Source organism: Spodoptera frugiperda, chromosome 10, assembly GCF_023101765.2.
Source record: "Spodoptera frugiperda isolate SF20-4 chromosome 10, AGI-APGP_CSIRO_Sfru_2.0, whole genome shotgun sequence".
Lineage (NCBI taxonomy): Eukaryota > Metazoa > Arthropoda > Insecta > Lepidoptera > Noctuidae > Spodoptera > Spodoptera frugiperda.
In genome coordinates this window covers 5247914-5262002 of record NC_064221.1, presented here as the reverse complement: position 1 = coordinate 5262002, position 14089 = coordinate 5247914, and the positions used below count along the sequence as shown (strand labels likewise).

Below are 14089 nucleotides of genomic sequence, written 5' to 3'. Positions count from 1 at the left end.
AAATGCGGTTTAAATGTTGAAAATAGGTGTAAATTACAGCCAGTATGTTTAAAAGTATTAAATAAACCCGGCTCAAAATTAGTAATAAAACCTCATTTTTTAGTTAAACAATTGTGTTTCACAAAAAGTTCTTCTATAATCCCTAATTAATATTGAATTTATTGTTTTATCTTAATAAACAGTTTTTTAGAATATTTACTATACTTTTCTTTAGTACAACGACCTTTTGAACTCAGTTAACCTTAAAATAATATTTTTTCGTGTAATTATTTCTGATAATTATCTTCTACTAACATACAATTTTTGAAGAAATAATTTAGAAAAATGGAAATAAATAATGATTCCTTTAAAAGTTCAAAATATTTTATTAAGAACCGGTAATCTTTTGTAGCTCTAGGAAGTGCTTCAAAGCAGTAACAAAACGTATTTTTGCTCTAACCAAAGACAACCATTTTGACTTTCATAAAATCTCAACTGTATTTTTTCGGAATGTAATATAGCATTGACACAGTTCTATTTTAACTGGTAACGTGCTAGTTATATTTGGGAACTCATTAGGTCACTCAAGTTGGTAGATAATTAGTATAAAAAGAAATAATTATTATTGGTAAGCGACATTTAAAACATTCCTCATTTTGTCTATGGTTCGCGTCTTTCTCGCAACGAACTTGCGTTGCGAGAGAAACCTTTCATAAAGTTTTTGGGTCATTTTGATCCTTTTTAATGGCTGCGGTATTACGCGGTTGAATGTGAAATTGGGTTCAAATATGAGTGATTATTCTTCTATGGCTACGCTTCAAAACAATAGCCACACGGCAGGATTTGCGGCTGCGGTACAACGTGCTAGATTGGTAAGCGCATCTTCTCTTTACAAAAATCGCGTCTATTGACATTTACGTGTTATTTACCCTTAAAATTTTGTGTTTGTACCTTCAATACCTAAAATATTATCAATTGTAAGTGGTTTTTACTACAACCTGCCACTTTCTGCTCATACTAGTGATGTTTTATTGAAGAATCATTGGTAAGATACTTTTACCTAACCTACTTATTGATTGTATTTTTTCATGATGATGGATGTATGTGCCAAGCAAACACAGTGCAGCTGTTCTGTTTTGATGTTTGCGCTAGGTTACATGCGTTTTGTACGGTTGTTTTTGAATGTACACGGTGAAGCGTTCTCTCGCGGTAAAACTACGTTGTGGCTCATAATAGGCGCGAATTATTCATCAGACAAATCAATCGGGTCCTGAACTGGTTGTATGAGGAGTCACTAGCTTTTGCTATATAAAATAAATACCACAACACCAGTAACTATTCAATTTAAATAACTATTCTGATTCCCTTGTGATTTTCTCTTTGATGGATCAATATTTTAATAGATATTGTCTACACTTGAATTAATACATTTACTTAAATCATTTTCTGTCAATCGATGTGAGTTTCAAGTAAAAAATGTGGGAACCTAAATTACACACAGTTCCTGTATAAGTTTCAATTCCACTTGAATGAGTTGTAAATGTAACAAGTAACTTTTGTCAGTGTCCTGTGGTAATTTTTGTCAGTTAGTAGTTATACAGTGACTATAGTCAGGAGGTTCAGTTGTCCTAAGAGTGTCACTAAGGATAGAAGGTAAAAACAAACAGTAGCTATTAATCTTTATATCAAGTAATAAACACATAATATCATTCTATTATTTGTAAATAATATAAAAACAAAATTAACTTAATATGAAAACTCATAAGTCAGTTCACTCAAAAAGTTGAGAGAACCATGTAAATTAGAATCAAAGTTCAATTAATTTGTTAAAAAATGTTATTGAAACTGACCTAGCTAAAGTTCATTAGAGTTTCTATAAAACTATTTAAATGGAGGGATAATTTATCAAATAACAACAATAGTTTTTGGAGAGAAAAATACCACACTCTGTATTGTGGTATTTTTACCCCATCCAACCTCTGTCAGCATCTATAACAGTGGACAAATAAATGGGCTATTGTGAAACAGGCAATAAGTAATGTGTATAATCAATCAGTCCTGTTTTACATTTACTGCCTAATTTAGTTAATAGTAGAAATTACAATTTGTTTAATAGGGTGATTGGTAATGACAGTTCTGTTGTTATTGTCACACCAAAACTGTTGCTATGTTGCTAATATAATAGCTAACTCTTTACCTGAATGTAGGAAGGGTATTGTTTTTAAAGTTACCTGTCTCAGTAGGGTTGTGAAGTGGTAGCAGTGGGGTGCTTTCTACTGGTTCTACTACATAAACTGTGTATTACTTCATTACAACATCTAATTGTTTTATAATTACTGCATAAATTACTTCATTAAGCAATGTGTCCACATCATATCATTTGTGTTTAAAGTGTCCAACAAAATAGTCTGCAAGTCTGCATTGTTTATTCAAGGTTCTCATTTAGGTACTTGTCGAGAAAACTGTTGTAAAAAAATAACACATAGTTTTGATAGAGTATTTAATTGTAAACCAATTTCACAGGTTGCAGCTAAACTAGAAGGGGGTGGCAGTAAGAGGCCCCTGGAAGAAGGTCCCGAACCGAATGCTAAGAAAGTTGCATCTGTGGAAGTACCATATCAGCCTCCACAAATGAGGTAAGTCAAAACTTGTTAATTTTTAAAATAACTATAAATACAACATATTTGAAAGTGCAACTACCCATGATGGTACTGAATCAGTTCCAATTTAGTTCTGTTGGCTTCATTATTTAAAAATATACTTAGTAAAATAGCACAAAAATGCCACATGCAATATTACTTAGATTCTTACTGCATGGTGATTTCATAGTAGAACTAAAATCGTCTTTGTGATACATAACTATATTCAAACAATCAATGACATGATACAATGGAGACACCTTCATGCATATACACTTGATAATACAACATTGTTTGAAGTTACACTCATGTGTTATTAGTAAAGTATTATTCTACATAGCATACCCTTTCTGTAATGATAATATTTGTGTGTAGTGCCTTACTTGAATATTAATATATGTGTAGTGCATCAAGTGCTACAAGCCTAGAATGGTACCCTTAGTATAAGTTTGCTTTAACTTTAGCAATCGAAACGAGAGCGCGTTTGATGCTTTTGTTGGCCGGTTCGAATAAACCAACCAATCAGAATGCCGAACGCGCTCTCGTTTCGATATCTTCGAACGTAAAACAAACTTGTACTAAGCACTGTGTTTAAAACAGTTGTATAGTGTATGGGAAGTTGTGAGATAGTCCTAACTTAAATACTCTTGGAACTTTCTGAGAATGCCTCAATTTTGATAAGAAAACAATGTAAGAGATGTCAATAAAGAAATGTATGTATGTGTAGTGCACCGAGCGCAGCACCAGCGGCGAGCCGAGCAGCCCCAGCGGCCGCGGCCGCGCCCCCGCCGCCCCCCAGCGCGGCCGGCAACCTCATGCCCGACCAGACCCTCAATGAATACATCCGAGTACCAGACAAGATGGTTGGACTCAGTAAGTAGCAACACTATTATCCTTTCACTTTATCATCATCATAATCATTAGCCTAACTATGATAATGCTATATGCTCTCTTTAAAAGGTTTCTCTGTTTGATTCTCAAAACCTACTAAACAAATTTTTATTTCTCATTTTTTAAAGTAAGTAGAAAATTGGCAGTATTTTCTATAACCATATAACCATCAGATCTTACTTATCTATAAATGAGAACTAATTCACGGTAGCTAGAATTACAAAATTGATCTATTATTAAACAATTATCCTTTGTCCCCAGTAATCGGGCGTGGCGGTGAGCAGATCACTCGCCTGCAGGCGGAGTCGGGATGCAAGATACAGATGGCGCCGGACTCTGGCGGCCAGCCCGACAGGCTGTGCACGCTCACTGGATCACGGGAGGCTATACAGAGGGCCAAGTAAGGACATTTTCTCACTTTGACCCATATACATATTATTAGTATACTCAGAAAAATATGTTCTTTACATATTTTCACATAGTCATTCTGTCTCCTGCATTAAATTCAGCGAGGGAAGTGGAAACTATCGTTTTCTTTTTCTTCTCTTCTAATAACATCTTCTGATTTGTTTCATTGCGGGATCCAAGACAGTCATTCATTTCCCTGGGACGCGCCGGACTTCAGTGTTCCGGTGTTTTCATGTTTGTATCTACTGTAGATTCTGGCTTACAGGAGTTGCAGTCGTATGGGAGCTTGTGGCGACCTTGTACCAAAAAAAAATAATATTTTCACATACTTAAACATAACCAAAATTGTGTAAACTAAAAGTTCACAAGTTGTTTTATGAATTAGGAAGCAATGTGGGTAATATTTCCCCATTCCTTTCCTTATTTACTCAAGTTTTGGCAATAACTTTAACTTGAATGTTTACATAATTCCATTTGATACACCAAATTACAGAAAGTGAAATAATTTATTTCTATCGAAAATATGACGGGCAGTCGGTAGAGTACTATGTCTTTCATTAAAGTATGGTACGAACAATCACGCAACCTTGTTCGCACGAGACACCGAAAGCAAGCGCAACAATACACGTATTAGCCACTTGTGTTTTTCTTTTGCGATGTAATGTTATGGTAGTGTCAAAACCGCCATCAATACCTACCTCACAGATTGTCATGGTTACATAATACAGTGAGATAACACATCACAACAGATAAGATTAAGTTCAAAAAAAGTTTAATGATCTTGACCATCAATATTGACATTCAAGACATACCTTATTACCTTATTTTTACCACACTTGAAATTTTGAAAACAAATCCATAGTATGTATGACTAACTTTGTATAAAATCACTAACTTACACATTGTGTAATCACATTACCTCCGTTGGTCGGTAATTTATCAATAAATGTATTTTTATTCGCACGGTTGAATGACCGCGGTACTCATTCAAGTTGCTGCATTAGATAAGTTCAATACGTATTTTGTACCTATAACGTGAATGTAGGTACTTAGAAATATAAATATCACATCATACCCACATTTGGAGCAACTATTGGATTACGCGACAAATAATCATTCCATTCGAGAATGTAACCGCGACAATATTCCTTGCATTCAATCACCCAGTCATTACGTCTACCGCAGAGTCTAGATAGATGCACGGCACATCTTTGAGCTTTTATTCATGTTCCTTTGCTATCAGGACTTGTGATTCACTAATGCCGCGATACCAGAGACATCATTATAAGTTGAAGTGTTAACATAACAGCATCTTTCAAACAGGGAATTGGTGAACCAAATCGTAAACCACCGTGGACGTGAGAACGCTCCCCAGCACCCTGAGAACCAGGGAGGCGGCGGTGGCATGCCACCCATGCAGCGAGGAGCCGGCGGTGGCGGCGGCGGCGGCGCCATGACGGTACGTACTCTAACAGAACTAACTACACGGTGGCGGGACCATCACATGCCATGGGGTTGGAGAGTATAGGCTGTATTATAGTACTATTAGGTATGTGTGCGACTAAACTACAAAGATTCATATTTGAGCTAAGATCCATGTGTCTAACATTTGTATAAAAGACAGAAAATTCAAGATTTCTCACCACAAGTGTTACAGAAGACTTTAGGCCACTTTCAGCTTATGTTACTCACTTATTTTAAAGTGTCATCTTCTAAGTTTGAAGGCAAGGGTTATGTTAAGTACTGTTATATTTATTAATAACATTTACTAACAAGTTTTCAGCCGGCAATTGAATAATACACTATCACACGGCGGTAGAGAGCGTGATTTATGTATGTATTCTGTACATACGTCACGACTTCGCACCCAATCTGCTGAGTCGACCCACTAAATTTACTGTGCAGTTGGTTAAAAAAAAAGAATTATGTCTCCATATAAACCACTTTGTGGCTAGAGATAGACCCACAAGATAAGTCTCTTTGTTTATCTCTATCCATGGTTATATCTACATACTTTGTAGGAAAGACCTTAAAGAAATTCAACAGGTTCACGAAATCTGCCAAATCGACAGATTTACACCTTTAAACAAACAAACATACGTCGTAGTCGTCATAGTAATTCAACATTTCTTTACATAAGCAGACAAATGACTCTTAGGAATTGTATTTGGAATTTCAACCCATATCTTTACCACAAAAATACACAATATAATAGGATACTGTACAGATAAAAAATATATGGTCGACCAGTAGGATAAAACGTAACAGGCACTAGTGATTCCAAGTTGTCTGAATCCGCAGGGCAACGTACCGATCGGACGCGCGGATTGGGTGCAAAATTGTGACGTGAGTAACCAATTTCATAGTTTAATTATCATTAGGCACAAACACACTGTAGAATTGTATGTTAGTCGATAAGAATGCACATGTAGTATAAGGAATGTGCTTTTAGTAGTATAGTACACTTTACGACCTGTTTACAATCACCAATCTGAAATATTTTCCCTGCAAAGGCTCGAATTAATTACGGTGACGTCACTTTTACCTTTAATGGGGAAATTCAGATAGGTATTTGAAGGCAGTCGTTTCTTAGTATCATTAAGATCATTCATATTTAGATGTTATGGTCATTTAGGATAAAAGAAATTGTTTAGAGCATTATTTAATTTTGATAGTTATAGTCCAGGGTCGTATTTAGCACGTCTAAACTCAGAGCAATAAACTTTTCTATTGCAAAAGGAGCAGTTGCCGTTTAAATAAAAATAAAAAAAATACCCTACCTTAATTATTATTTGAAAACAGCATTTGCTACAAACACATTTGACGTACACTATCTACAGAATCGGTTTGGTATCGAGTATTGTTACAACAGTTTCAACGCGAGCTAAATATGGCCCTGTTGTTGCAACTGTCATGCATCCAAATAGGAAAACGGTATATCATAATAATATGTACATAAAATAAGTATAACGCACTCACATATATTTAGTAAATGCACATCTGTATTCAAAATGTATGTTTATAACGGTTTTTAACATAATCATTTACAATAATAGGACGAAATTATGCTGCCTGGTCCCAAAGTGGGTCTGATTATTGGCAAGAACGGGAAAACTATCAAGCAACTGCAGGAGCAGTCGGGAGCGAAGATGGTAGTCATTCAAGATGGACCCAACACAGAATATGTAAGTATATATTTTAAAACTGAAGAGTTTATGTTATATTCTTGTTTTGTTTTCATTAACTTAGTCGAAGCTTCATAGTTGTAGTTGAAATTTCAATTAAAAAAATTAATAATAGTTTGAAACATTTCCTGGATCAACAACACAACTTAGTTTCCCGCAACACGAGATTTCCAAGCGTGTTGCCAACTTTTTAGGGATTAAGAAATTGGCCTTATTAGGCCTTCAGTAACTTCACCCACACGGCGAAACATAACACGCGTTGTTCCACGCCGGTTTTCTATGAGGCAGCAGTATCACTCTGATCATTAATCAATAATCACGCAATGTGTTTAGGAGAAGCCGCTGCGTATATCAGGTGATCCGGCGAAGGTGGAGCACGCGAAGCAGCTGGTGTACGAGCTGCTGGCCGACAAGGACATGCAGCAGGGCGGCGGCGGACCCAGGCCGCCGCAGTACGACGACCAGTACCAGGGACACGATCAAGGAAACGGACTCGCTACTAACTCCACTGAGGTAAGATTATAACCAGAGACCTTACGTCCTACAGATACATATTATAAGATAATATGCTAACAAATTAACTCAATGCTGTGTCAATCAAAGTTTAAAATCGAATGAAAATAAAATATTTAGTTTGGTATTATTCAGCACAGTAATATTTCGCCGCGTAAAAAGGATACATAACGTTGATAAAGCATAAAATACCTCTTATATTGGAATCCAACTCTTTGACTTCATATTTATTTTAACCTTCTACATTCTTGACAAAAACTGAAAGTTTGAAGCTATAGCTTTCACTGCGCACTTAACGAGCAGTCAAGTGCATGAGTGGTACTTCAATCTTGTAAACTTGCCACTTGACATTATAAGACTAACACTTTGTTTAAACATTCCATACAATCAAACATCTATACCTGTCTCCCATGTGTTTATGAATAAAATGGAATTAATACAAACTGCTAATATTACATTGAACAATATAAATTGTGTTTTCAACAGGTCCTTGTACCAAAAATAGCTGTGGGCATCGTGATCGGTCGCGGCGGAGACATGATCAAGAAGATCCAAGCTGAGACTGGGTGCAGGGTGCAGTTCCATCAGGAGAGAGATGACGGCCCAGGAGACAAAAGGTGATTATTTGTTCTTTTCACAGTATATGAAGTTGATAGTAGACGAAAATAAAAAAATATATTTCATGTGTAGTTGTTCTATTACAAAAATAACTCTAATATATTCTGCATACCGTTAGAGCTTTTTTGCAGATAAATTTGAACTACTTACAGTAATTATGTTTTTTTGAACTTAGCAATTGAAAATGCAAGCAGGGTTTCAGCTAAAATGGTACATTTTAAAACAAAAACAAGCCCATAACATAGTAACGTTTATCGAAAACACAAACTATTTGTATGCTGCAACTTGAAAATTAAATGTGTTTATTATACAGATGTTACCTGCAAGGTAAGCCGCACCAAGTCGACCAGGCACGGCAGATGATTGAAGATCTCATCTCTAGTGTTAATGTAAGTAAAATAATAATTTATTATATTTTTAAAAGAACATCATAGTCTTGAAATTAGCGCAACAATTAATTGCCTACATAGGAAAAGTGCTTTTGATATTTCATAGAGGTTACATATCAATAAGAAAATTTTAAATGATGTATTGTGAAGTAGACTAATAGAATTTTGTAGAATATGTTTTCTTTATAACAATGTAATATCATTTTCGACTCTAAAAGAGTCCATGCGTTTATTTTTGCATTCGAGAATATCCGACTAGTTTCGTACAACCTTGGTGGTCATAACCAAAATGTTCCTACGTATTTAAAATGTATGTTTATTTGTTTGTCCGACTATAGCGTCGTGAGCAAGAAGTGCGCAGTGGTCGCGGCCGCGGGGGCTCGGGCCAGAGGAACGGAGACCGCGCCGGCGGGGACTACGCGCAGTGGCAGGACGGACAGGAGATACGGGTCACCTTCACCGTCTCCAACGTCAAGTGTGGGCTCATTATTGGCAGAGGTAAGCATTTTTGAAAACCCATAAGTGAGAAGGAAAGTATACAAGTGTGTTAAGCGTAGTAGCTGTAATTTGTAATTATTGTTCGTTTTACAGTATGCTATGAGTTTGCATTGTGATAATGGTCATTCTTAACTTTTGCAATGTCATACTGTATGTAATTTGTTGACTACATTAGAAGAGCTGTTTGTGTGCCAAAAAACATTGGTCATAGTTGCAAGAATCAATAATTCAGTTTCACACAGATAGACTTTACAGGCAACTTTTTTACCTACTTACTTAAACTTTCACAATATATCATGATAGCTGATCCGAGTAAATGACATTAAAAAAAAAGAAAATAAATGATATAAAATATTAATCCTACAATATTGTAACACAGGTGGTGAAGTAATCAAACAGATTAACGCGGCGTCCGGCGCACACTGCGAGTTGGACCGTCGCGCGCAGGGCTCCGACAGGAACAACAGGACCTTCTACATCAGGGGACACCCCGAGGCAGTCGAGCACTGCAAGCGGATCATTATGGAGAAAGTCGGCATGGTATGTACCTTTTTCTCCTAATAAAGTTTACTGATTATTGTGACACATAGTTAAAATATGTCACTGTCATATCACTATCCTACTATACTTGAGAATAGAACACTAGAGTTAAACTATAGGGTATTCTTTATCTAGCCTTATTTCGGCATGCAATAATTTGAATTTGTACAAGAAAGAAACAAATAGACACCTCCCTATCAGCAGTTACATCTTGACTCCCATTGATACTGCATACAGAATATTATTGTCTTTCACACGCTAAAGTTCCATCTTATTTGTCGTAGCCGGTGAACTTTATAAACGAGGGCAACGGAGGCAATGGCGGCGGCAACGGCAATGGCAACGGGAACGGAGGCAACGGAGGCGAGTACTACGGCGGCGGCGCGGCCGGCCCGCCCGCCTGGGGGTACAACCCGCACTGGCACCAACCGCAGCAACAACAGAACCCACAGGTAGGTTACTGTACCACCACTCAACTAGCCTAGCTTCATATAAACTCACACATTACATGATTACTAGCTAAGTATTGTCCGGAAGGGCTATAAACACACGAAATTATAAATGCGGTGTTTACGCAAAAAGGATAACATTTTCAAAATAATTAAATTTTCTTATACTATAGTTTCGATTCGAGTATTATCGACTTTCAAGTAATGTACTTTACGTTTGTGTTGTGTAGCAACAGGTTCAGATCAACCCTGCGACTGGCCAGCCCGACTACTCCCAGCAGTGGATCGACTACTACCGCTCGCTGGGACTCGTGCACGAGGCAGAGGCCATTGAACAACAGGCCAAGCAGCAGAAGCAGGGAGGAGGTGGCATGGACGGTAAGTTCTAACACTTTTATTTACTTACATTATTGTTACTCTATTTCCAGATGTAAATTCAATTAATTTTGTTTGGGGGCTAGAGAATAAACTCGTATGTACTTTACAGGCAGTGGAGGTGGTGGCACCCCTCCCGCGTCGGCCGCGGGCGGTAGTGTAGCGGCGGCGGGCCCGGGCTCCGCCCCCGCAGCCCCCGCTAGCGGGGCGCAGCCCGACTACAGCGCGCAGTGGGCCGAGTACTACCGCAGCATCGGCAAGCTCAAGGAGGCCGAAGCCATCGAGGCACAAATCAAACTTAAGGTAACATACTTCTCAAGTTATTTGCGGACAGTATAACGTCTTCTCTTCCTCAATCTTATTATTTACGTATGTTTTTATGTATACAGTCTAGTGGTGGCGGCAGTAGCGCAGGCTCGGCGGGCAGCAGCGGCGGCGGCGGCGCTAGCGGCGGCGCGGGCGCGGCGGGCCAGTACGCGCAGTACGGCGTGTACGCGCCGCAGGTGTACCCGGCCGCCTACCAGCCCTACCCGTACGCCGCGCAGCCCGCGCCCGACCACCATCAATAGGCCGTAAGTCACACACACTACACCCATTCTCATTGACCCATCCGTCACTGACGTCGGCCACTAAACATAGAATTGTTGAATCAATAATTCCATGTTTACAAGCCGAGTCTAGACGGATGGTTGTTGTTCTGGTCGCTAGTTGATCGTGCTTACTTGTATGCCAGCCGTCACACGTAGGAGTGTTCGTGTATCTTACTACTATACTATGCCCGTTATCTATCTATGTCTATTATTTTGTCGTGTATTTTTATTTCGATCCATTTTTAAGTTTTCGTTTTACTTGTAACACTACAAATACGTGGTTTTATTTCTGTATTTTGTTTTTAGTTATCATTTATTCTATGACATGTCAATAGTACCCAATTATATTTTAAGTAATACTTTGTACCTGCCATGTAGCAAATATAAACTACTAAATCTCACGAAATGAAATGAATTACTAAATAAACTTACACATTAAAACAAATATTTGCAAGAATTATGTAATGAATGATATATTATGTACTATCTATGTATGTTATTATTGCTTATCACTGATTGGTATTTTATTGGACAAACAACACAATGTTATTTATGTAGTTGTTTCAACTGTTTGTATCCACCGATGATATATTGTCGTGTTTTATGAATTGTGACAATACACCCAGCATGTTATGATATATTTTGTGTACTATTATAATAGGTGATTGGTTATTTTTACATTGCAAATTAATCTTTATTTTACAGGCATTTTCCGTTATACATATATCACAAATCATATTATTGACGAAATGCATGACTTAATTTCAGATATATTCTATTTCAGTTTGCATGTCATACAAACTCGGTGTAAATGATATTACTATGCTATATTGTCGTGTTGAGTAGTTCTGTGTGTGAGACGACCGATGTATAGTGTGTGTAGTGTTGCAGATGTAGGCCAGTGCCGGGGTTGCCTGCTCGTGAGCGCAAATGTTTTGTTCCGTAGCAAGTGTTGCCATGTTGTTTGTTTGTGTGATTGCAGAGAGCCGACGGAGGGCCAGGAGACCTGCCGGCGCCTGACACCCCCGTTGTACATTATGATGAAATAGATTATAACTTGGAAAAAGAGCGCATCATACAACTACTCCAAAGCCTAGCTGACGACCCACAATAAATAAGTTTCAGTTGGCGCGCGGCTTTAGATCTGAGTCGACTTCTAGTGGATATTATGTTATATATAGCTTCAGACAGATGTTTCAGCCGTGTGATCTGATTTAACGTTTTAATTATTATTTATGATTGTAAATAAACTCTAATAGAATTTTCGGCATCCATTTCGTGGTCCACTCATATCTAAATTCCCGTAATCACGATCAGACAGCACATAGGCATACCACGTATTTATTTCTTGTGGGTAACTAACACTTAAATATTGTCAACAAAACGTATATGATGAGATTATTTTACGAACACTTATTATTTTAACTTACGGCTGTGTGGTTTATTCATTTAACTGTGTTATATCATGTTCTATTTATACTGAAATGTTATGATTGCTTATGTGCCAATATTGATAATTTGACATGCCAGTCTGTCCAGGTATAAGTTAGAAAGCCACACTGCCTTAAAAGATGTAACAGAATGATCCGACCTACCACGGAGCTATAGAGAGAATGAACGAAAAGCGGACTTCACGCCGCGAGGAGCCGAGGTAAATGCACTGTGCTGAGTGACTAGTTGACACACGCATATTGTCTTATAAATACATGTGTAATATCCACGTGAATTTGGAGATCGGCTAATTATTTTTCCAGAAATCAGTAAGAAATCATGAAACAGAACTCCCAATTCATGTAATGAACTATGTTTAGCATAAGTTAGGTTATATGTTTGGCGTCACCTCTCTCTGGACAGCTCGTAGGTTGTAATGCTGATGTCAGTGATGTACGGTTATATATAGGCTCAGTTTAATTAGGTGTTAGTCTATATGAGAAATAAATGAGATAAAGGTAATGTAACGCTATCTACATTCCTCTCGACACTGTTCAATTATAGTTCGACGCGGTACTCGCGCGCGACTCGGCACCGAGGGCGACAGCTCCCCTCAGACTTGTATTAATTTTTAAGCATATAAAGTGTATATTGATTCACTAGAGTGTTCATTTTATTTATAATCATGGTTTCTGTCCACAGTCCCTGGAGGTAAGTGACCCTAACTCTAAACAATATATTCATCGTTGTGCTTACTCTCTCTGTCTTTACATTATTCTGACATTTTTGCCGTTGTGTTATATTTCGTATTTAAAATTATTATTGAATTTTTATTTTTCTTGAGGATGTTTAGTTGTAATAGGATCCTTACTGTTTATTAGTACACGATATTTGACGTATGGTGAAATAATATTGTTATTAGGACTGACTCTGTAACGATACACTGAATGCATACGATTTACTCTTCAATTGTTTTGTCATACGTTAAACATCACTTGTATAGTCGTGTGTATTTTGAGTGACCACATTGTTTCCTATCTGATTAGGTGTAATTCTTACGTTGACATCTCGTAGACACTAATCTCACTGTTCATTATTTTACCGTATTCGTTTTATGATGTTTGCATATTTTAAATGTGCTTTTCACAGAATCGCATATCCAGAGATATGACATCACTATTTTCCAATACAGACGAGCATACTTCACCACAATGGCGGGACGTCTTGACATGATGACCGATACTTTAATATTGTGCTATATTTTGCGTTACTCGATGTAACATTTCCATGTTTGTCTGTACTCTATATCTTATACTTGTATATTTTACATCGCTGTTTACTTGCTATGTTAATTTTGATAATGATCTTGTGTGTATGCTATATCTGCATCTCATCATGTGATAACATCACTACCCTCATTGTTGTCGATCTGTTAAAGGTGGGAGAAGTACTGCCACTCGTTAATATCATTGAAACAGACACAAAAATGATACAAATAATATTGGATTATGGCGGAACGAGCACGAATGCTGAGATAAAGGTGGTATTACTGAGATTGTCTTGGTAAGTCTTATTATAAAATGA

At 37.4% G+C, this 14089-nt stretch overlaps 1 protein-coding gene across 3 annotated transcripts; it reads left to right on the top strand.

Annotated features, from left to right (window-relative positions):
- Positions 1–479: 479 nt before the first annotated feature.
- Positions 480–13169, top strand: LOC118277075 (far upstream element-binding protein 1). Of its 3 annotated transcripts, none has more exons than XM_035595737.2 (17): positions 480–851; positions 2503–2615; positions 3346–3491; positions 3771–3909; positions 5241–5376; positions 6219–6263; positions 6974–7102; positions 7436–7615; positions 8102–8232; positions 8547–8622; positions 8961–9120; positions 9500–9660; positions 9945–10112; positions 10346–10487; positions 10597–10787; positions 10874–11056; positions 12057–13169. In XM_035595737.2, the coding sequence occupies exons 1-16, from the start codon at positions 768–770 to the stop codon at positions 11051–11053; spliced, it is 2181 nt and encodes a 726-aa protein (XP_035451630.2). In that variant the 5' UTR covers positions 480–767; the 3' UTR covers positions 11054–11056; positions 12057–13169. The 3 variants fall into 3 exon arrangements, with proteins under 3 accessions (XP_035451630.2, XP_035451629.2, XP_035451631.2); XM_035595736.2 differs by having other exon boundaries at positions 483–851; positions 10340–10487; XM_035595738.2 differs by lacking the exon at positions 6219–6263 and having other exon boundaries at positions 486–851; positions 10340–10487.
- Positions 13170–14089: the final 920 nt, after the last annotated feature.

Excerpts from the sequence above, each read along its gene's own strand:
- LOC118277075 (XM_035595736.2), top strand. The coding sequence starts at position 768 with ATGAGTGATTATTCTTCTATGGCTACGCTTCAAAACAATAGCCACACG. Across the intron at positions 10,113-10,339 it reads AGCAACAACAGAACCCACAG|CAACAGGTTCAGATCAACCC; the intron begins GTAGGTTACTGT and ends TGTGTTGTGTAG. Across the intron at positions 10,788-10,873 it reads AGGCACAAATCAAACTTAAG|TCTAGTGGTGGCGGCAGTAG; the intron begins GTAACATACTTC and ends TTATGTATACAG.